Here is a 23,510-nt window from a genome sequence, read left to right on the forward strand (position 1 = left end):
CTTTCACCTGAATCCCTTGTACTGGAGTGTATTAGTCCATTCTCACACAGCTATAAGGACATACCCAAGACTGGGTCATTTATAAAGGAAAGAGGTTTAATTAACTCACAGTTCTGCAGGGCTGGGGAGACCTCAGGAAACCTATAATCGTGGCAGAAGGGAAAGCAAACATGTCCTTCTTCATGAGGTGTCAGGAGAGAGAAGAATGACAGCCGAGCAAAAGGGGAAGCCCCTCATAAAACCATCAGATCTCATGAGAACTTACTATCACAAGGATAGCATGGTGGAAACTGCCCCATGATTCAATTATCTCCCACTGGGTCCCTTCCACCACATGTGGGGATTATGGGACCTACAATTCAAGATGAGATTTGGGTGAGGACACAGCCGAACCATATCATTTCACCACTAACCCCTCCCAAATCTCATGTCCTCACATTTCAAAACACAATCATGCCTTTCCAACAGTCCCCCCAAAGTCTTAGCTCATTCCAATATTAATCTAAAAGTCCAAGTCCAAACTCCCGTCTGAGACAAGGTAAGTGCCTTCCCCTATGAGCCTGTAAAATCAAAAAGCAATTTAGTCACTTCCTAGATACAATAGAGGTACAGGCATTGCATAAATACACCCATTTGAAATGGGAGAAATTAGCCAAAACAAAGGGGCTACAGGCCCCATGCAAGTCGAAAATCCAACAGGGCATTCATTAAGCCTTAAAGTTCCAAAGTGATCTCCTTTGACTTCGTGTCTCACATCCAGGTCACGCTGATGCAAGAGGTGGGCTCCTGTAGCCTTCAACATGGGGATTCTAAACTGTTAACTTTTCACCCTAAATTTTGTGACTCCATGAGCTGCAAGTGCCCAAGTAGGCAACTCCTCTGACTAGCTAGACAAGTGACATAATGCCAGGCTGGCACAGGCAGCATCTAACAGGCAGAGTAGCCTGTGTTCCGTAGGCCAGAGTTGGCAGTAGCCCCAGTATCTCCTCCAGAGCGCCTGCCCCTAGCAGGCCACCATATACATGTTCACCTTATCTCTGGCTGTCCTGGACTCGTTACCCTGGACTCTTCTCTCCTAAGGCCAATTCCAGCATCTCTAAATCATCTGCATAGTCAGGACACACTGGCTCACACCTGTAATCCCAGCACTTTGGGAGGCTGAAGTGGGAAAGTCACTTGAGCCCAGGAGTTCAAGACCATCCTGGGCAACATAGTAAGACTCTGTCTCTACAAAAAAATAAAAAATTAGCTGGGCATGGTGGTATGTGCCTGTAGTCCCAGCTACTCGAGAGGCTGAGGTGGGAGGCTCACCTGAACAGGAGGTCAAGGTTGCAGTGAGCCCTGATCATGCCACTGTACTCAGCATGGGTGACAGAGCGACACCCTGTCTCAAAAACAAAAACAAAACAATCACCTGCCTGAAAAACCTAAGCTAGTCATTCTTATTTTTCTGGGTCCTGGCATCATTTCAGAATCTGTTAAAATCCCTAGAATAGTGCACCACTTCCTACAATAATATGCAAAACCCACATTTTTGCATTTAATTCCAGGGAATTTGTGGACCCTATGATAAACAACCCTACCCAGAGGGCTTTCAGACGCTAGAGATACTTTAAGCAACATTCAGTTCAGTGAGGAAAGGAGAAAAAAAACCTCAGATCCATGGTCAGAAATCTCTGCCGTCCACAGTGGGATAAGATTTCCTACGTGTTTGACTGTTTGATCAGATTAACCAGCTCTCATTACACACACACACAAACAGGACTGTGTCTCTGCCGAAATACAATGTCCCTGCTCTCTGTCCTCCACTCCAGGCACCCAACAGCCGCCCTGTGAGAGTGAGTCTAAGGGCATTTGATACTATGGGGGAGGAGACCCCGTGCTGAGCTCGGGGGCTTTTTCTTCCCCACCTCTGAGTCAGAACCAGGGCACAGACCTCATTCCTGAGTGGCTAGATCAGCAGCCAGTGTTCCCTCCCTGTCTGGCACACTCCACCAGCTTAACTAAATTAGAGGGAAAAAAAGAATGCAGGGCAATGGGTTAGTGAGTGAGTAATTAGGGAGCTCTTTTCACCCGAGTAGCCAGGAAAGACTACTCTTAGTACTCTCTACAAAGGGAGCAGCCAACACAGAGGCCTGAGGCTTGACTTGTTAATGAGGCAGAAAGAAGACAGTGTGGCTAAAACAAAGTAAGCCAGGGAGCAGAAAGAGTGCTGGTGGAGTGGGTGTATGGAGCCGGGCCCATGGCTCACGCCTGTAATTCCAGCACTTTGAGAGGCCGAGGCAGGTGAATCACTTGAGGTCAGGAGTTTGAGACCAGCCTGGCCAACATGGTGAAACCCTGTCTCTACTAAAAATACAAAAATTAGCCAGGCATGGTGGCGGGCACCTGTAATTCCAGCTACTCAGGAGGCTGAGGCAGGAGAATCACTTGAACCCAGGAGGCAGAGGTTGCAGTGAGCTGAGATCGCACCATTGCACTCCAGCCTGGGCAACAAGAGCAAAACTCCATCTCAAAAAAAAAAAAATAATAATAATAATAATTTTTTAAAAGGCTAGTGGGACCAAATTATGAGATCTCTGTAAGCCATGGGCAGTGTTTGGATTTTTCATGTGTGTATGTAGTAAAACGCACGTGACATAAAATGTATCATCTTCACTGTTTTAAGTCCACAGTTTATTGATTTTAAATGCATTCACATTATTGTGCAACCATCACCACTACCCATCTCCAGAACTTTTTTTTTTCCTTTTTTAATGAGATGTGGTCTCACCATGTTGACCAGGCTGGTCTCGAACTCCCAGCCTCCCAAAGTGCTAGGATTACAGGCGTGAGTCACCACACCCAGCCAAGAACTTATTTTTTGTCATCCCAGACTGAAACTCTGTACCTATTAAACATGAATTCTCCACGCTGACCTCCCTGAAACCCCTGGCAACCACCATTCTACTTTCTGTCTCTATGAATTTGATTATCATAAGTGGAATCATACAGTATTTGTCCTTTTGTGACTGGCTTATTTCACTTAGCATAATGCCTTCAAGATTCATCCATGTTGTAACATCTGTCAGAATTTACTTTATTTATTTATTTATTTTTGAGACAGAGTTTCGTTCCTGTTGCCCAGGCTGGAGTGCAATGGCGCGATCTTGGCTCACCACAACCTCCACCTCCTGGGTTCAAGTGATTCTCCTGCCTCAGCCTCCCGAGTAGTTGGGATTACAGCCATGTGCTGGCTAATTTTGAATTTTTAGTAGAGATGGGGTTTCTCCATGTTGGTCAGGCTGGTCTCGAACTCCCGACCTCAGGTGATCCACCCACCTTGGCCTCCCAAAGTGCTGAGATTACAGGCGTGAGCCACCATAAGCCACCAAGCCCGGCCCAGAATTTACTTTTTAAGGCTGAATAATATTCTATTGTATGTATACGCCACATTTTGTTTGTCTGTTCATTTGCTGATGGACACTGAGGCTGTTTCCGCCTTTGGCTATCATGACTAATGCTGTGAATATTGGTGTGCAAATATCCAAGTCCCTGCTTTCAGTTCTTCAGGGTATATGCCCAAAAGTGGAATTGCTGGATCATATGGTAATTCTAGCTTTAGTTTTTTTTAAGGAACCATCATACCTTTCCACAAGGAAACATCATGGATTTGTTTTTAAGTACAATTTGAAGCCGCTGTAGTGACATGATCTGATTTATGATTTTTAGAGAGAATTTTACTTCTCACAGTAGCTGCCATGTCAAGAATAGATTGAGGAGAGTGGTATAGAAGGCAGAAAAGCAGTTCAGACATGATTGCTGGAGTGACTATGGGGATGAGAGAGAGAGAGCTGGCAGTACCTGCAGATGTGCTGATTGTGGAAGCGGACAGCAGGGAGGAATCTAGCATGACGCCCAGGTTAGAGCAGCTGGAGGGATGCTGGCACCATGTACTGACATGAGGGAGACTTGGGGGCAGATTTGCAGGGGAAATTCAGAGCTCATTTTGGGCATATGTTGAATTTTCCATTTTGTTCCACAACCAAGTGAAGATGGCAAGGTCAGGAAGGAAGCCCTGCGAGCCATCTGCATGACATTTCAGATCATGGAACTGAGTGTGGTGCCTGTGTTGGCGTCCCAGGGGTCTTGTGGACTTGAGTTGTGAGGATTGAAGCTGGTTAGGGTGGTGGGGTGTTGAACCTAAGTTGGAACTTAGGTGAACATGTCACTGCGGGGACATGAGTGTGTGGCTGGGCTCACTGGTGCAGCCATGCCCAGCTCCAGTCTCCTCAGTTCTGGGTCTGTGCAGTAGGTCTGGGGGTGGGACAGGTGGAGTATCACGAGGGGCATTGCTTAGGGGAGTTGTCCCCCCAGAAGGGCTTGAGGCCAGAGACTGGGAGCCTCTCGGGCTGAGAATCCCTGGGTCTGGCCTTGCCAGACTGGAAGGCAGGCGTGGGAGAAGGACTTTGTAGTGCTCGGGGCCCCCCTGAGGTTCACAGCTCAGTGCTTCACTGTCTCTCACCACAAAACCCACTTCCTATGATGTTTTGTCCCTGGGTTATCTCCACTACCGTGAACTTCCTGTGCACAGAGCTGGGCGAGCTCTCGGGGAAACAGCAGCCATGCTGAGGAGCCTGGGCTTCCTCCCTCCTTCCTGTCAGGGCCAGCACCCGGCGCTGCAGGTGCACTATGAGTCTCAAAGGGCAGGACCCAGACCAGGCCCCTCCCTGCCCAGAACAGCATCTGGCACCTGGCAGCACATTGGCAGATGTTTGTGTAGTGAGTGCTGGGCTGAGGCTGCTGCATGAGGCTGATTTTGATTCCTGAGGTCTTGGCCCCCAGAGATAAGAGGCCTCATTCTTGGAGTTAAGTAAGATACAGCCCCCTCCTCAGATGACTGCCTGAAGAATACATTCATAAATGAGCACCATGTCAGAATCACCATCTGTCCAGTAGGATCAAAGAAGGAAAAAACAGGCAGGACGTGGTGGCTCACGCCTGTAATTCCAACTCTTTGGGAAGCCGAGGCGGGCAGATCACTTGAGGTCAGGAATTCGAGACCAGCCTGGTCAACATGGTGAAGCCCTGTCTCCACAGAAAATACAAAAAATTAGCGGGCCGTGGTGGCGGGTGCCTATAATCTCAGCTACTTAGGAGGCTGAAGCAGGATAATTTCTTGAACCCAGGAGGTGGAAGTTGTGGTGAGTCGAGATCTCACCACTGCACTCCAGCCTGGGCGACAGAGTAAGACTCTGTCTCCAAAAAAAGAAGAAAAAAAAGAAGGAAACAGCTGAAATTCCAGATTATAGAGACTTTCCTTCTCCTAGGCGCCACTCTCCAGGGCAGTGACTAAAGAACAGCCTCAACAAACCCCTTTCTCTCCCTTTCCCTCCTGGGATCTCACATACAGGGAAATGGCAAGGCCTTGGGCAACTGCGAGAGGAAGCAGAGACCGCCTTGAAACTCGGGTGCATTAAGTCCTTGGCCTTCTCATCTTAATCTGCTCCAGAATTTAAAAATTAAAAAAAGCTGGGCGTGGTGGCTCACGCCTGTCATCCCAGCACTTTGGGAGGCCAAGGCAGGCGGATCAGGAGGTCAGGAGATCGAGACCATCCTGGCTAACACGGTGAAACCCTGTCTCTACTAAAAATACAAAAAATTAGCTGGGCGTGGTGGCAGGCGCCTGTAGTCCCAGCTACTCGGGAGGCTGAGGCAGGAGAATGGCGTGAACCTGGGAGGCGGAGCCTGCAGTGAGCCGAGATTGTGTCACTGCACTCCAGCCTGGGCGACAGAGCCAGACTCCGTCTCAAAAAAAAAAAAAGTCCGTGGCCTCACTTCCCCTGGAGGAAGAAGGTGAGCAGTCCTCACATGCAGACCTGCTGGGATCTGCTGCTGCCCTTTGTGCTTCTGCCACCCTGGGTTAGTCACTTTGAGTCTTACTTTTCCCATCTATAAACACTGGGGACAATACTCCCTGTTTCATAGAGTCATTAACTCTCATAGAGAAGATTAAATAAAGAAGTTACCATGAAGAACACCTACCTCACCCACACCGGCACACACTCCAGCTCAGTGCTGGGTTATCATGTGCGTGTGTGCGTGCATTTGTGGGAGATCAATTGCGTGCAGCCCCTTAAGCTGCTTAATTTCAGGACCTGCTGTTTGTAGAATGCTGCCTTCAGAGCAAGGCCCAAGCTCTGGGCTGGTCCCACAGTCCAAAAGGAAAAGGACACACAATTGTCACATCTGTCCCCCACATCTGAAACTGCAGCCAACTCCATTCTGCACAGAACAGAACCGTGGCAGAGATAAACCAAAATGGCAGTTAGTAAAACATAGTAAGGTTCGGAATTCGGTATGTTTCGAGATGGACTGCTTCAGAATAGAGCTATTCTTGGTTTGTTTTTTGTTTTGAGACAAGTCTTGCTCTGTCACTTAGGTTGGAGTGCAATGGCATGATCTCAGCTCACTGCAACCTCCACCTCCTGGGTTCAAGCAGTTCTCCTGCCTCAGCCTCCCATGTAGCTGGGTTTACAGGTGTGCGCCACCACACCCAGCTAACTTTTGTTTGTTTGTTTTTTTTCTGAGATGGAGTTTCGCTCTTGTTGCCCAGGCTGGAGTGCAATGGCGCAATCTCGGCTCACTGCAACCTCTGCCTCCCAGGTTCAAACGACTCACCTGCCTCAGCCCCCCGAATAGCTGGGATTACAGGCATGCGCCACCATGCCCAGCTAATTTTGTTTTTTCAGTAGAGACAGGGTTTCTCCATGTTGGTCAGGCTGATCTCAAACTCCCGACCTCAAGTGATCCACCTGCCTCGGCCTCCCAAAGTGCTGGGATTACAGCCGTGAGCCAGCATGCCCAGCCTAATTTTTGTATTTTTAATAGCAGCAGGGTCTCGCCATGTTGGCTAGGCTGGTCTCTAATTCCTTGGCTCAAAGTGATCCGTCTGCCTTGGCCTCCCAAAGTGCTGGGATTACAGGAGTAAGCCACTGTGCCCAGCCAGAATAGAGCTATTGTTAATGCTCTGAGGATTTCAGACTAAATTACAGGGCCATGAACTAAACTCTTCTTTGAAAGGAGCTGGAGGTCTCAGTAGAGACATCTTCCCTCCAAAAAGCTTTCCCTGCTCCTCAAATCCAGGAGATTTGGCCCTTCTTTGGGACCCACACCCCAGCACTACCTCTGTTAGATCACGGATCACCTGCCCTGGAATCGCCTGTTTCCTGGTCAGCCTTGCTTCTGGGTGGTTTGTTCCTTGGGACAAATGGTCAAGCCAGCTGGGCTTGCCACTGTGCCTTGTCCATGGTAGGTGCTTGGTGCAAGTATTTTCTTAATATAATTAAAAAGCTGCTAGGCATGTTTTCACCTTAAAGAATTCTATCTGCAGAGGAGGTTACAATGGGGATTAGAGTCAGATGTCCTGCTGCTGATCCAGCAAGCAAGGAGTCACCATTTGTGTATGCCCACCCATCGATGTTACTGTGAAGAGCCTGGGAGACAGGGAATCCTAGACACTGGGAAACAACCATGCAATGGAGATGTGGAATCGCAGCTCTGGAAGACGGTGGCTGAGAGGGTGGAGAAACTGAGGGAGGCGTCTGAGAGCCTCTGTCAGAATTTGGTACTTGGGCCAGGCGTGGTGGCTCACGCCTGTAATCCCAGAACTTTGGGAGGCCAAGGCGGGTGAATCAGTTGAGGCCAGGAGTACAAGACCAGCCTGGCCAATATGGTGAAACGCTGTCTCTACTAAAAACATAAAAATTAGCCAGGCGTGGTTGCACGCACCTGTAGTCCTAGCTACTCGGGAGGCTGAGGCAGGAGAATCACTTGAGCCCAGGAGGTGGAGGTTGCAGTGAGCCAAGATCACGCCATTGCACTCCAGCCTGGGTGACAGAGTGAGACTCCATCTCAACAACAACAACAACAAAGTTTGTACTTGATATGTGACCACAGAAACACAACTCTGAGGTGCTGTCCCTGACATTAGAGAGGGTGCCCAGCCAGGCATAGGATCTAGCACCACAGAGCCAGAGCCCTGGTGAGGCAGGTTTGACCACAGACAGGGCTTCTTTCTTTCCTCTCCCCATCTTCCCTGTTAACCTCCTTCCCCAGCTCTGGCTTCTGTGGAATGGCTCAGTGCAGCAGGTGTTGGGGGTTTAAAATTCAGACCTGCTAGAGGCCTGAGAGCCCCTAGCTTGGTGCCCACAGGGGATTGGGTATACAACAAAGTGGTGGACTGGCCACAATGACACCGTCCCTTCCAGAGCACCTAAAGGAGAAGCTGGAGCAGTACGTGAAGCAGCTGCAGGTGGTGAGGGTGGTGCGGCAGGAGGAGCGGAAGGGGCTGATCACCGCCCGGCTGCTGGGGGCCAGCGTGGCACAGGCAGAGGTGCTCACGTTCCTGGATGCCCACTGTGAGTACCAGGGCACCGGCCTGGGCGTAACCTGGAGGCTCCCTCCCTGCTAGAATGAGCCAGGGCTACAGCCTCACCAAGGCCCCTTCCTGTTCTCTGTTCCGGGAGTGAAGGAGGCTTGGGACCCATTCCGGCTGCCTCTACCCCTTTCTCACCCCAATCCCAAGGATGTTTCATCAAGAAGACAAACATCCCTAAAACAACTGGTGACCCCAAAATCACTAGAAGTGTGCTCTGGGGCCCCAGACACTCATCCCTCCCTGTACTCCCCATCTGCACCTTGCTCTGAGCTTGGCCCCTCAGAGAGGCCTCCTGTTATGACTGAGAACTGGCTTGTTTGGGGCTTTCTTCTAGGGCAACATGGAGCCAGGAAGGCCTCCTCCTTGCCCAAAACCAAAACACCTCCCCACTGTTGTGCAGGATGAAATATTTTCCCTAGGAGTGGTGAGATATATTAGGGGAAGCTCTAGACTTGGAGTCAGAATTCTTGGTTTGCATTCTGACCCTGCCCCACTAACAGCCTCAGTTTCCTCATTTGTAAAATAAGAATGAGGATACTAACTTTACTGAACAGAACTATTACTCTGAGGGCCGAATGAAGTAATACATGCAGAAGCTCGCTGAAAATCTCAAGGAGCTAGACAAATGAAAGAGATTATTCTTCTACAATTAGGGCTGAAATTTGACATGCAGATGCCCCTGGGAGGGGGAACACCCTCTTCTGAAATCCACACGTGGGCCCGGAGGGCTGAGCCAATGGATCAGCTGGAACCCCTGAAGATACCATCCAGGGCCTCCCTGTGCTTTTGGGTCATCTGAGTTGACCATGTTACTCCCCTGAGACCTCCGTTCTCCCCGCCAAAGCTGTCTCTGCCTTTGGGGGTAGAGGGGTGGTAGAAGGGTTTTAGGAAATTCTGTGTGTTCCCTGCAGCTGTGGGGCTTGCTGCCTGTAACTCAAGAGTAGGTAGACGGTCTCTTATCCTCCTGGGCGTTCCCCCCAGGATGCAGCTTGGGCTCCGCTGTGGGCAGGACCCTGACTGCTGCCTCCTGGTTGAGGCCTGCAGGTGAGTGCTTCCACGGCTGGCTGGAGCCCCTCTTGGCTCGAATCGCTGAGGACAAGACAGTGGTGGTGAGCCCAGACATCGTCACCATCGACCTTAATACTTTTGAGTTCGCCAAGCCTGTCCAGAGGGGCAGAGTCCATAGCCGAGGCAACTTTGACTGGAGTCTGACCTTCGGCTGGGAAACACTTCCTCCACATGAGAAGCAGAGGCGCAAGGATGAGACCTACCCCATCAAGTAAGGACCGCAGCCTGGTGAGCCCCCAACCTGGCCCCAGTCCTACCCAGTTCCAGGAACCTGTGCCATCTCACATCAACATTTGTTAGGTGCTCTATCAAGCACTTGACATATTGTGTTTAATCCTCACTCCCTATGAAGCAGGTACAATGATTAGCCTGGTTTACAGGTGAGAATACTAAGGCTTACGGTGATAAACACTGACCTAAGATCATGCAGCTAGCAACAGTGGAGCAAGGACACCCTTCCTGGCCTGTCTGGCCCTAACCGTGGCACTGCACTGCCTCACACCACGACAGTTTGCTCTTATTCACCACTTACCATGTGCCAGGCACTGAACTAAGGGCTGTACAGTCTTTAGTTTATTCCTCCCTACACATAAAAGGAGTGGCCCATGCTTGCAGATGGGGCAAGAGATGTGATGGAGGCCATTGTGGAATAGTCACTGTAATAAGAGGGAGTGGTGTGTGCCCCCAGGTGACTGTCTTTGAAAAGACTGAGAACATACTAAAAGAAAATAGACACATTTTCTGCAGCGTGAAGTTTGTAGCAGTTGCCCTGAACTTCTTTGGTGAAGGGCCAGATGATAAATATTTTGGGCTTTGCCAGCCACATATAGTTTGCTGCATATTCTTTGTCTTATTTTTTATTTTTTTTACAAACATTAAAAAATGTAAAAACAGTTTTCTGCCCCAGTGGCTTCTAAAAACAGGCAGCCAGATTTTGCCCACAGGCTCTTGTGTGCCAGCCCCTGGGCTGCAGGGTAGACAGTTGGAAGTCAACCCACTGTTTAATGCCCACTGGGCTCACCTTCCCCTCTTATACTCACCCCATCCTCCCCTCTCCAGGCTGCCTGTTGGTGTTATTGGAGACTGTAAGTTTATTTTAACAGTTGTCTCAGACAAACCAAGTTGAGGAGTGACTTTTAGTATAGCCTGTGGTTTGGGATTATTTGTGTCATTGTTATCTTAGACTGGCTAGTATACTTAAGGCTCAACTGAATATACATCCAGGACGGAGGGAAGCAGAGGTTGGAGATACAGTAGCCAGAGATAAGAGGGAAGGTTTGAAAGGAGGAAAGGATTAGTGCTTCTTCCTCTCCACATGTCCAGAATCCTAAAAAATGCTGTCCATGCCAGGCATAGTGGCCCACACCTGTAATCCCAGCTAGATAAGAGGCTGAGGTGGATTAGGTGGATTGCTTGAGCCCAGGAGTTTAAGAACAGCCTGGGCAGCATAGCAAGACCCCATCTCTTAAAAAAGAAAAAGAAAAGAAGAGAAAAAAAAGAAACCTGCTCAGAGTACCGGTAGAAAGGAACTCAGGTGAATGCCACAGGGAGAAATCCCACGGATCCTGAACAGCCAGCTGCTCTGTCTCCATTAGAAGGAGAGAGGGAAAGGAAAAGGCAAAAGAAAGAAAAGAAATTGTAACTTTCCACTGACCTGGTGCTTGTTTCATAGCTGCCTTTTGTTTGGTGTACACAGCAACAGATCCCCACCCCCACCCCCATGCCAGTGACCAGGCACACAGCAGCACAGTCAGAAAGAGGGCACCTGGCCCCCACCCATCACTGACGTCGCAGGCTTCAATGTCCAAGGGCCGTACAACTGGAAGACAAAGCTCCAGTGTTTGAGGAATGAATGTGCTCCTTGGCCCACATGCCCCGGTAGCATGGCTTGCCTAGCCTCCTCACTTAGCAGTCCCACCCCAGCAGGATTGCTGACAGTCCCCTCCCGGCCTCCCATCTCAAGCCAACCAGAGCCTAAGAGGAGAGGCAGAGGACCTGGGGGATCCTAGGGGTAGGCCAGGACATACAGGGTGTTTACTAGAGGTTGCCTGTGATTGTGAATTTACAGTGAAGCTTCCCATGCAGGGTTTGTCCTCATGGCTAATCCATCAGTGACTTCTCGGTCTGGAAGACCTCTCAAAGGGCCTGTGGCGGAGGAAGCAGGTTGGCTTCCAAGTGCTCCTCTGCAGTTCCAGCACTCTCTGAGCCTCTCAGGGTGCTACTTGGACTGGTTTAAGACCCCTGGGAGAGGCCAGAGCCTCTTCCAAAGTGATAGGAAGCCAGCTATTTCAGAGGGTTTCCCAACTGAAATTCCTTCCAGAAAGTGGCTGCAGGAGCCAACTTTGGGGAGACAAGCACAACCACAGGGTAACACCAGGGTCACTTTCCTGTGTAGTCACCTTGATGGATCAGCCGAATGAACAGTGATTGGGCCCCAGCTGTGTGTAAGGCACCTGGATAGGTTCTGGGGTTACAGGGGTTTCCATATCTTTCTGCTTGGTTGTACCACATGAAGCCGCCCACTGAGGGCAGCAAAGGCCTAGCCATGCCAGGCTGGCCCACACAGAAGCCAACAGCTGATGATTGTGCTCCTGCCCAGTCTCCCCTGCCCCCACCCCAGCATTCCATCTTGCTTATACTTCCCCGGGTCCGCTTGGATACCCTAATGCTTAGCCCAGTCCCTCTTAGAAGCAACCTGGTATCTAAATTCTAGGAATTAGATGTTTTTGTCAATTTATCTTATCTTGAGTCCACACCTCCCTGTCTGTGCCTGAAAGCCAGCATCTTTTTATAACCTTCTAAATGTTCCCTATAGCCCAAATTGAGCTTGATCTCACCTGACTTTCCACCGTTTCCAGGAGCACCTCTTATCAGCTTTCTCTGTTAAAAGCAACTGGCAACTTCTCGCCAAATCTACAGTTTCTCAAGCAGTGTAAATCACCAGGGCTAGGCACCTACTAAAACTGTGGCTTAATAGTCCCTGAAGGGCAGGGCCCCTGAAACAGAATGGAGTCAGCCCAGCTGATAATATTCATTCATTCATTCATTCATTCATGGTTTGAATCTTGCCTATTTTCAAAAACAATTTCACACAGCTTCTGAAAGTTGAGTATCTCCTAGGCTCCAGGCACGTTGCTGCCAAAAAGTAACTAATGGTAGCTTTAACCTCTGTGACTAGATTGAGCTCTGGGGGAATAGGATCTGTCTTTCCCCGTTCTGTGTGTCCATCATGTAGCACGGGCCCTGGTGGCCAGTGTTACGTGCATCCTAGGTTGAACAAATGAATGAATGCCTTTTAAAGGATAAGTACATATTTCCTTGACCTGGTCCTAGAAGGGGAAGAGGACATAGTAAAAGCTAAATGATGAGTGAGTTAGTGGATGAGGGGCTGCACGTCCTGAGAAAGAGGAAAGGAGAGGGAAGTAGGTTAGGAAGGGAGTCCACAAACAGCTTTCCCTGCCAGGCTCCGCTCCTCCTCTCCCAGAAGATGCACACGCTTCTCCCTCTGTCTCTCCAGATCCCCGACGTTTGCTGGTGGCCTCTTCTCCATCTCCAAGTCCTACTTTGAGCACATCGGTACCTATGATAATCAGATGGAGATCTGGGGAGGGGAGAACGTGGAAATGTCCTTCCGGGTGAGAGTGAAGAGGGCTTTGGGGGGAACCACAACATCCCAGGGGACAGCTTGAGAAACATCTCTCAGGCAGAGGTGGCATCAGGGACATCCCATCTGGAACTGAACTAGAAAGGGTGGCTATTTCCCAATGTGGCTCTGCCTCTTTTCTGCTTCCCCTGTCCATGGCAGTAGGGCTTGGGCAATCAGCTTGGACAGCTCAAAACAAACTACTGGGCAAAACTTCTCAGAGGGAAGGAATAATAGGGGTAATGAGGACTGGACATCTGGTGACTGGGGACTCTTGTGCGATGTCTGTGGGAAAGGGTTAGGGTGAAGATAGAAACAGGTTAGTATGTTCACAATTAGGGCTAGAGAAAAAAAACAGATCAGTAACCAGTCATCATCCTTTTTCTGGAAAAATCAGGCTCCCCTTCCCAGTTCAAAGGACACATGCCCTGGTAACCTTTGAAGTTTCCCTACCTATGCTCAATAAGCCCTTCATAACAGTCAGAGAAGATGGTGGCCCCAACTCTGGTGGACCCCAGAACTCTGAGAGATTCCAGGAATTAGGCAAATCAGAATTAGGTCAGGAAGAAAGGATCACCTCTCCATGAAACCCACACAAATCTCCATGCCATGGAAAAGTAATTAGTAAGTAGATGAGCTCATTTATGAAGTCACCTCTCACGGTGCCTGATGCGTATTAAGCACATAATTGATGCCTGCTGTTACTATAACGATGATGTATTTCTGTTGCTGCCACACTAAAATGAGTAACAACATACTTTCTCACCTAAAACCCAAGAGAAGAAACCAGTGGGAGGGATGTCTTCAGTCAGCCCACCAGCATAGAAAAGGGTCACCTGCCAGTCACCCCAACTCCCAGTGGCCCAATCCTAGGCTCCTCCATGAGCCTCTGACCTCTGTTCACCCTCCTAGGCAGCCAGTGTGCTAAGGGCCCAGGTGACTACCACTAGCCACCTAGCAGCCAACTATCCTTGCTATTAACAGACTGATGCTCTGGTTTTTATCACCTGAGCGAGCTGATAAACTCACATTTCCAGGTCAAAAAGCCAAGTAATCAGAGCTCAGAGTAGGTATACAGGCACAGGTAACAAAAATTAACCAGCAGGCTTTTCCCTAAAGTGGGCCCTGGTAAACACAGGACGCTGCAGTCTCCCTGTGCTTAAGTCAGAGTGAACCAACATCAGAAAGCCTGGGATTGTGTAGTCATGGCCTAGGAAGAAGCCTGGTCAGTATCCTTTTTTCCAGGGAGAGACAGCAGCATTTGCCCAAGTCCTTGGACCTGGGGTCTGCTGCCCTGAAATAGAATAGAGCTGCTTATGGGGAGACTGTCTCACCTAGCCCGCTGAAGGCCTCGTCCTGTCTCCACTTACATCAGGTGTGGCAGTGTGGGGGCCAGCTGGAGATCATCCCCTGCTCTGTCGTAGGCCACGTGTTCCGGACCAAGAGCCCCCACACCTTCCCCAAGGGCACTAGTGTCATTGCTCGCAATCAAGTGCGCCTGGCGGAGGTCTGGATGGACAGCTACAAGAAGATTTTCTATAGGAGAAATCTGCAGGCAGCAAAGATGGCCCAAGAGGTGAGAGGAAATGGTTCTCGGAGAGGTTTAGATGAAGAGAAGTATGGCCCCCAGACCCTGTTCACGGGCCTAATGGCTGGGACCCACCTCATCTCTACCACCTGGCGCCTCCCTTCATGCTCAGGGCCCTGTGAGCTAGAGCCCAGGAGAAGGCCACAAGGCACGTAGGTTTCGAAAGCTAGAGAATGTTGTCCCTAGGCATAGAGTCTCTGCATCCCTTCACAGGGGAAGGGAGGGAAAGGAGATTTGGGGGAAAAGCCTCTTACAGGAGGAATGGCTCTGAGAGCCTCGGCATTGGGGAGTGGGACATGATTGTCTGGGGAGTCACAGGAGATGGACCGATAAGCAGGGGACTCCAAAGCTAAGGCGGGGTGTTTGCAATTGGATGTGAGGCTGGGCCAGTAGCTTTAACAGGTCCTGAGTGGGAATGAACATGAGAGACAGTAGCCCCAGGTGCTCCATGCTATCTGCAGTACTTCAGCCCAGACAGGAAGGTCAAAGACTGGTGGAACTGGCTGGGTGTGGTGGCTCACGCCTGTAATTCCAGCACTTTGGGATGCCGAGGCGGGCGGATCACCTAAGGTCAGGGGTATGAGACCAGCCTGGCCAACATGGTGAAAGCCCATCTCTACTAAAAGTAAAAAATTAATCGGGCGTGGTGTTGCACGACTGTAGTCCGAGCTACTCAGGAGGCTGAGGCAGGTGAATCACTTGAACCCAGGAGGGGAAGGTTGCAGTGAGCCGAGATTGCGCCACTGCACTCCAGCCTGGGCAACAGAGTGAGAATCCCTCTTAAAAAAAAAAAAAAAAAAGCTGGTGGAACTGATCCTTAGGAGGCTGGCTTGGTTGACAGAAATCCTTCGGTGACATTTCGGAACGACTGCAGCTGAGGGAACAACTGCACTGTCACAACTTTTCCTGGTACCTGCACAATGTCTACCCAGAGATGTTTGTTCCTGACCTGACGCCCACCTTCTATGGTGCCGTAAGTCTTGAGAACCAACCTGCCTGCCCATCACCACAGCACCCCTTGGAGAAGTTCAAGACCACTGACCCCACAGATGGATGACTAACAAGAATTAACTTTTACCCTGCACCCTCCTTTATCCAAGAGGAGGACTGAGAGGCCACGTTGGGGCTTCTAGAGATAGCAAAAAACCTTATAAAGGGCAAAACAACCCACAAGCAGTGGTCCTGAAACATTAGCATGCATCAGAATCACCAGGAAGGCACGGTAAAATGCTAGGGCCCATCCCCAGAGTTCCTGCTTCAGAAGGACTCAGGGGAGATCTGAAAACTTGCATTTCTCATGAGTCTCCAGGTGATGCTGATGGTCCAGGGCTCACATATGAGAACCACTGCTTGTAAGGAAACTCCCACGTGCTGAGGGCTTCTTCCAGGGACCTGGCGTCCTGGGAGGTTCCCTGCCTGCCCCACAGAGGGGTTCAGTCCTGCCCTTTCCAGCCTCTGGGGCTCTGCAGCTCACTTTGCTGTTAGCTCCAGGCATGTGGGTTAGCGCACAGAGGAGAGAAATGATGGGGGAAATCCAGCCACGCAGATGTGTTGCAGTTGACTGGAATTTGTTCCAGTGGGGCCCCATATCACACCTGAGGAACCTCCTGACTGTGCCATCCTGCTTCCCCTCTCTGCTCACCCTTCTGCAGATCAAGAACCTCGGCACCAACCAATGCCTGGATGTGGGCGAGAACAACCGCGGGGGGAAGCCCCTCATCATGTACTCCTGCCACGGCCTTGGCGGCAACCAGGTATGCAGCCCACCCAACTCTGGAGCATCTCCTCTCCTCACCGGCTCCTTTTCTCTACCCTAAAGAGTCCTTTCCTGAGGACTGGGAGGGAGAAGATACCATCCCTGCCCTCAGGAAGCTTCCAGTCGGAGAAGAAGGCATAACACACACAAGGTCTGAATAAGGGACATCCGGAGAGAACGAGGCATTGGTGCTGGGCGTGAGAAGGGGATAGGAGGGAGGGTTGTTCATCGGAGGAGGCTTGAGGAGGCTAGCTGCTGGGGGATATTTAGAGGTGAGGGTGGAAAATTTTTGAGCACATCCCATCACCTACACTCAACTTCTATCATCAATGCATCCTCTGCCCAGAAGCTACCACTCTGATCCTACCACCTTGCAGTGACCCCAAAATTAGGTGCCCAGCACTAGTAAGTGAGAGGCACTGAAAACAGAGCTGGAGCGGGGAAAGGAGTGGTGTGGGCCACTAAACAAGCCCACTGGCATATGCAGGTGAAGACAGTCATTCTAGAGCCGTTTCCTATACCACTGGCCTGCAAGATGATTTCTGGTGGTGCATTGGAGAACATTTTTTATTTTAATAGTAATGTATTAGCAAAAATAGAACAAGCATATCACATGATTTCACGGATGTTACTTAAAATGAGGCTAAGTTAAATTTAATTTTAATCTAATTTAAAGGAAATGTGATTAAGAACAGTGGCTCACACCTGTAATCCCAGCACTTTGGGAGGGTGAGGCAGGTGGATCACATGAGCCTAGGAGTTTGAGACCTGTCTGGGCAACATAGCAAGACACCCCATTTCTATAAAAAATTTTTAAAAAATTAGCCGAGTGTAGTGCCACACGCCTGCAGTCTCAGCTACTCAGGAAGCGGACATGGAGGATTGCTTGAACAAAGGAATTCAAGGTGGCAGTGAGCTATGATCATGCCGCCACACTCTAGCTTAAGCAACAGAGCAAGACCCTGCCTCAAAAAAAAAAAAAAAAAAAAAGAGAGAGAAAGAAAATATACTGGTCGGGCACAGTGGCTCACATCTGTAATCCCAGCACTTTGGGAGGCCAAGGTGGGAGGATCACTTGAGCTCAGGAGTTTGAGACCAGCTTGAGCAACATAACAAGACCCCATCTCATAAAAAAGAATTAAATATATATATATATAATTCCAGTATAACCCTGATATGGTAACAATCCTGAAGGCAGCACATAAATGAGTAAAGTCTTGGCATGGCCTCACATTCACTCTCCTCCCCAGGAGACCATGCATGGTTGACAGCTCAGGGCAGGTGGCTTTGGAAGGCTGGGGGTGAACTCTCCACCTGCTTCTCTTGTCTTGATTTCCAGTACTTTGAGTACACAACTCAGAGGGACCTTCGCCACAACATCGCAAAGCAGCTGTGTCTACATGTCAGCAAGGGTGCTCTGGGCCTTAGGAGCTGTCACTTCACTGGCAAGAATAGCCAGGTCCCCAAGGACGAGGAATGGGAATTGGCCCAGGTGAGTCAGTGTCCAGAAAGCTCAGAATCAAGAACTTGAGGCCAGGTGCAGTGGCTCACACCTGTAATCCCAGCACTTAGGCCGAGGTGGGTGGATCACAAGGTCAGGAGTTTGAGACCACCTGGCCAACATGGTGAAACCCCATCTCTACTAATAACACAAAAATTAGCTGGACATGGTGGTCGGCACCTGTAATCCCAGCTACTCAGGAAGCTGAGGCAGGAAAATTGCCTGAACCCGGGAGGCGGAGGTTGCAGTGAGCTGAGATCGTGCCATTGCACTCCAGCGCCTGGATGACAGAGCAAGACTCCATCTTGGGAAAAATAAAAAATAAAAAAAGAACTTGAGGCCACATCGGCCCCTCTATATTTTCATCATTTTCTTCCTGAGACGCCATGGGGTGGAGTAGAGCAATGTAGAAGGTAGGTGAGTGTGGGCGTGGCCACAGGCAGGGTTCTTGAGGCTTAAAGGGTATTTGGTGATGACTGATGTAAAAATGGGGTGAGAGGTTATGGTTCGTGGCTAGCTCTGCCATGGTTGAAGCATTTTTAGGCTGAACCCAATTAGAAGAAGGTGAAGAGTCATTTATAGTTCCTGCTTGTCCTCTGTGTCCTAGGCTCAAAGCTAGGCACTCACATACCTGGGTCCAGTTAATCTTTCAGAGGCTCTTTCCAAGCAGGAATAGTCACTGTTTCTACAGATGAGCTGGAGCCGGAGGAAGTCCAGCACGTCTGTGACTGGCCCAAGACCCACCACTAGTAAATGGCAGGCCTGGGATTTAGCCCCAGATGGGTCTGATTGAAAGCACGGGCTCTTTCCATTACACCACACTGCTCCAGGATATGCCCTGTAACCGCCACCATGCTGAGCTCAAGCCAGCACCCCGAGTGAGCCTCCCTACTCCACCCCAGCTTAGGAAAGAGGAACCTAACCTGGAGGCTGCAGGGAAGGGACCAGTCTAAACATAATCCAAGGCAGAAAATTGGAGGTGGAGCAGTGGCCCTGGGTCTTTGAGCCTGGCCATCTGGGGGTGGGGGAGGCCCTGAAAGCATTTTTCTCTCAGCCCATGGTCTTGTCTTTCACTATTTCATCCACTCACGCTGAAGCTGGGGACGGGGATTTGGCACCAGATAGAGGTGGGAACTCAGGAATGTGTCTCATGAGAGGGCAGGAAAGGAATGGGGAAGTGTCTTCTTTGTGCCTTGTGGAGTTCCCTTGGCTTTTATCAATTGTACCCCAACGCATTGTCCCCGGTAGCACTGTTAGAGGTCTGTGGCCCAGATTGACCTTTTGCTTTGTCATCTTTTAGGATCAGCTCATCAGGAACTCAGGATCTGGTACCTGCCTGACATCCCAGGACAAAAACCCAGCCATGGCCCCCTGCAATCCCAATGACCCCCATCAGTTGTGGCTCTTTGTCTAGGACCCAGATCATCCCCAGAGAGAGCCCCCACAAGCTCCTCAGGGAACAGCATTGCTGATGTCTGGGAACCTGATCACCAGCTTCTCTGGAGGCCGTAAAGATGGATTTCTAAACCCACTGGGTGGCAAAGGCAGGACCTTCCTACTCCTTGCAGCAACATTGGGCCCATTTTCTTCCCTTCACACCGACAGAAGAGACCATTAGGACATATATTTAGCCTAGCGTTTTCCTGTTCTAGAAACAGTGGCTTCCAAAGTAGGGAAGGCAGCTGGGGGAGGGTTCAGAGCAGCAATGCTGAGCTCAAGAAAAGTACTTCAGGCTGGGCACAGTGGCTTATGCCTGAAATCCTAGCACTTTGGGAAGACAAGGTGGGAGAATGGCTTGAGCCCAAGAGTTCAAGACCAGCCTGAGCAACATAGTGAGGAGCCCATCTCTACGCCCACCCTCCCCCCCCCCCGCAAAAAAAAAATGCTGGGCATGGTGGCTTACGCCTGTAGTCACAGCTACTCAGAAGGCTGAAGTGGGAGGATTGCTTGTTCCCCAGAGGTTGAAGCTACAGTGAGCCTTGATTGTGTCACTGCACTCCAGCCTGGGCAACAGGTGAGACTCTGTCTCAAAAAAAACAAAAAAGAAGAAGAAAAGTACTTCTATAGCCATATCCTAATTCCTTGATCATCCAAAGTACCTGCAGAGTCCAGTGAAATGATATATTCTGGCCAGGCACAGTGGCTCACACCTGTAATCCTAGCACTTTGGGAGGCCAAGGCAGGTGGATCACCTGAGGTCAGAAGTTTGAGACTAGCCTGGACTACATGATGAAACTCCATCTCTACTAAAAGTACAAAAATTAGCTGGGCATGATGACACGCACCTGCAGTCCCAGCTACTTGGGAGGCTGAGGCAGGAGAATCACTTGAACCCGGGAGGCAGAGGTTGCAGTGAGCCAAGACAGCACCATTGCACCCCAGCCTGAGCAACAAGAGCGAAACTCCATCTCAGGGAAAAAAAAAAAAAAAAAAAAAGTATATTCTAACAGACGGATCAGAGGTCTAAGAGATCCTCCCTTGCTATTACCTGAAGTCTGTAGAACTGTTTACAGACATCTCCCTGACAGGTGTCCTTTATCCTACTTTATCTGCACAATAATCCTGTGAGAAAGACAGGACACAAACCACTGTGCCCATTTTACAGATACGAAAACTGAGATGCAGGTAAAGGGGCTTGTCTATAGTCCCTTAGCTAGCAGATGGCTGGAGCCAAGACTGAGGCTCGTTCTTCAATGCTGAGCCAGGGCTCCTTCCACTGCACCACAAGAACACTAGACTGCTTGCCACCAGCCTTCTCGTTCCCTGTTCCTCCATTCTGATCATTTCTAGCTGGCTGGCCTCCACAGAGCATAGGAAAACAGCCAGGGCCAGGCACGGTGGCTCATGCCTGTAATCTCAACACTCTGGGAGGCCGAGCAGGGGGGATAACCTGAGGTCAGGAATTCGAGACCAGCCTGGCCAACATAGTAAAACTCCATCTCTACTAAAAATATAAAAGTTAGCCAGGCCTGGTGGCACACACCTGTAATCCCAGCTACTCGAGAGGCTGAGGCAGAAGAATTGCTTAAATCTGGGAGGTGGAGGTTGCAGTGAGCCAAGATCGCGCCACCGCACGCCAGCCTAGGCAACAAGAGCGAAACTCCATCTCCAAAAAAAAGGAAAAACAGGGCCAGGTAGCCGTTGTGGAGAGGGCACATTTAGGAATCCTGGGATGTTAGTGTTAAAAGAAAGCTCCTGGAGCCAGTGATTCTCAAGTTCATCCCAGAACCCTTTTTTCTAAGCCCCATACAAAAGGTAGATTTAAAAAAAACAAAGTAGCATGAGTGAAATTGAGAGAGGGACAGGCAATGCCTTCCAGCCCCTAACTTCTAATGGTCTGGAAGCACAACGTGAAAATCACGTAGCCCAACCCTATCATTTTCATATTATGAAACTGAGTCCAGGTAAGTGAATCTGTCCAAGGTCACCCAGCAAGGTATCAGTAGCCCTGAGGGTAAGGACTCTGATAAGGCTCGGGAGGGTCCTGGAAAGCCTGAGGCGGCAGGAAGAGTGTGCAGGGTTGAGTGTGTCTGGAAGGCTGATCCACTGCTGGGCCCACATCAAGCCCCCATGGGGAGCAGACCCAACTGCACATGGCTCTTTTGCCGGAAGAAGAGCATGGCTGTGCAGAGGACTACAATTTCATCTGGGAAGGCTTCTTTTGACTGTGAGTAGCAGGATGTCACCAGATGAGGGTGCTATGGGACCACAGCTGTCTCTTGTTCCCATGCAACTCAACCCTGCAGGAGGCCTCCTACATCCCTGAGAGCCTTCTGGACCCTACAGAGGAGACATTCTGGGGTAGGCCAGCCAAAAGGAAAGGAGAGAGTGGCCAGGGTATGACCTGGAGTAGGGAAGGGAAAAAGTTCCCGGAAAGAAGAGAATTGGATGAGGTCTCAGTGGAAATAAAGGTTTTCTGGCATTGGTCAAGGAAACTCGCGTTGTGTTCTCTTACCTGCGTTGTCCCTTAGCTGAATCAGTTGATTTGGGCTATGAAGAACCACACACATCTGAAAAGTTGTTACGGCCACTGTCTCGTGTTCCCAAATGCTCTCTGGCCCTAAATCTAGCCTGTGTATTGTGTCAAGCACGTGGAGACATGAGACGTGAAACGAGGTCCTGTCCCCATGGAACTCACACGCTAAATGTAAGCAAATCATGGCAAGCCTGGAGATGCTCCAAGAGGTGCTGGATGAGTTAGAAGGAGCAATTCCTTCCACTTAGGGAATCAGGTAAGTGTGCCATCCTCACAAAGATGGCAATGTTTGACCTAAGACCTCGGAAGATGAGTCCTCAGGTGGGAAGGGCTCAATAAGCAGAGTTGTCACACAGGCAGCAGCCTGGCAGGAGCAAAGCCACAGAGGACATGTGGCCCCAGTGGGTCTGAGAAACCCAGAGGACATTGGGGTGAGGGAGTGATGGGTGTAGAAGCTGGAAGATCAGAGTTGTATCATGAATTTCAGGGGCCCTAGGCACTTTAGCCTTCACGGGGCTCTTGCTCCATTCAAAAAGAAATTAATGTTATGACTATGTTGGTATAAAGATGAATGTTATCCAGGCTGATTGTATTTACTTTATTTCTTCTGGTTTTTTTTTTTTTTTTTTTTTGAGACAGAGTCTCGCTCTATCGCCCAGGCTGGAGTGCAGTGGCGCAATCTCGGCTCACTGCAAGCGCCGCCTCCCGGGTTCACGCCATTCTCCTGCCTCAGCCTCTCCAAGTAGCTGGGACTACAAGTGCCCGCCACTACGCCCGGATAATTTTTTTGTATTTTTAGTAGAGACGGGGTTTCACCGTGGTCTCGATCTCCTGACCTCATGATCCGCCCGCCTCGGCCTCCCAAAGTGCTGGGATTACAAGCTTGAGCCACCGCGCCCGGCCTTCTTCTGGTTTTAAAAGAAGCTAAAACATTTCTATGGGCCCTAGGCACTGCACCTGCTGTGCCTACTGGGTAACTCAGCCCCGTACAAGAGTGGGTTGGGGCCCAATTGAGAGAGGCTTTGGTAGGTCCAGTAAGCCACAGGGAGTCATGGAGCCTAACCCTAGCCTAATTCTTGGTTGCACTAAATATCCAAACGTGGATCCCAGTATCCCTCATACTGTCTATGGTATCACCCAACAGCTCCCCAGCCCAATCGTATGATGTAGCCCAAACATGTAGCCCAACCAAGGCGCCCAGCTGTGTCAAGAAGGTTCCACCTGCCCCCAAATAGCACAGCACTTCCCAGGCGCAGTCAGCCAAGAGTTACTCCCAGGGAGTGGGAGATGCAGCAGGAGGGAGACACAGGCTGTGTCTAGAGAGTAGGTCTGGGTTCAGGGATGAGGGGAGGACTAGGGAAGGGAGGTGGTGGAGAAGAGGGAGAAGGCACTGACGGGAGTGGTGGGAAGGCTCAAGAAACTAGCTTTGGCCAGGCACCAATGGCTGACAACTGTAATCCCAGCACTTTGAGAAGCCGAGGCGGGCAGATCACTTGAGGTCAGGAGTTCAAGACCAGCCTGGCCAACATGGCGAAACCCAGTCTCTACTAAAAATACAA

General features: G+C 50.1%; 1 protein-coding gene across 10 annotated transcripts in view; it reads left to right on the top strand.

Moving 5' to 3' along the window:
- The window catches only part of GALNT6 (polypeptide N-acetylgalactosaminyltransferase 6), a 40,249-nt gene extending 18,339 nt beyond the window's left edge, over window positions 1–21,910 (top strand). For all 10 annotated transcript variants that reach the window (XM_063610549.1, XM_063610548.1, XM_063610543.1 and 7 more), the window contains 8 exons: window positions 8,250–8,399; window positions 9,464–9,698; window positions 13,005–13,122; window positions 14,506–14,706; window positions 15,560–15,691; window positions 16,371–16,472; window positions 17,814–17,966; window positions 19,276–21,910. In XM_063610549.1, coding sequence (XP_063466619.1) covers window positions 8,250–8,399; window positions 9,464–9,698; window positions 13,005–13,122; window positions 14,506–14,706; window positions 15,560–15,691; window positions 16,371–16,472; window positions 17,814–17,966; window positions 19,276–19,389 — 1,205 coding nt within the window. In that variant the 3' untranslated portion in view covers window positions 19,390–21,910. The remainder of the gene's footprint in view (window positions 1–8,249; window positions 8,400–9,463; window positions 9,699–13,004; window positions 13,123–14,505; window positions 14,707–15,559; window positions 15,692–16,370; window positions 16,473–17,813; window positions 17,967–19,275) is intronic.
- Window positions 21,911–23,510: the final 1,600 nt, after the last annotated feature.

Source organism: Symphalangus syndactylus, chromosome 10 (assembly GCF_028878055.3).
Source record: "Symphalangus syndactylus isolate Jambi chromosome 10, NHGRI_mSymSyn1-v2.1_pri, whole genome shotgun sequence".
Taxonomy (NCBI): Eukaryota; Metazoa; Chordata; class Mammalia; order Primates; family Hylobatidae; genus Symphalangus; species Symphalangus syndactylus.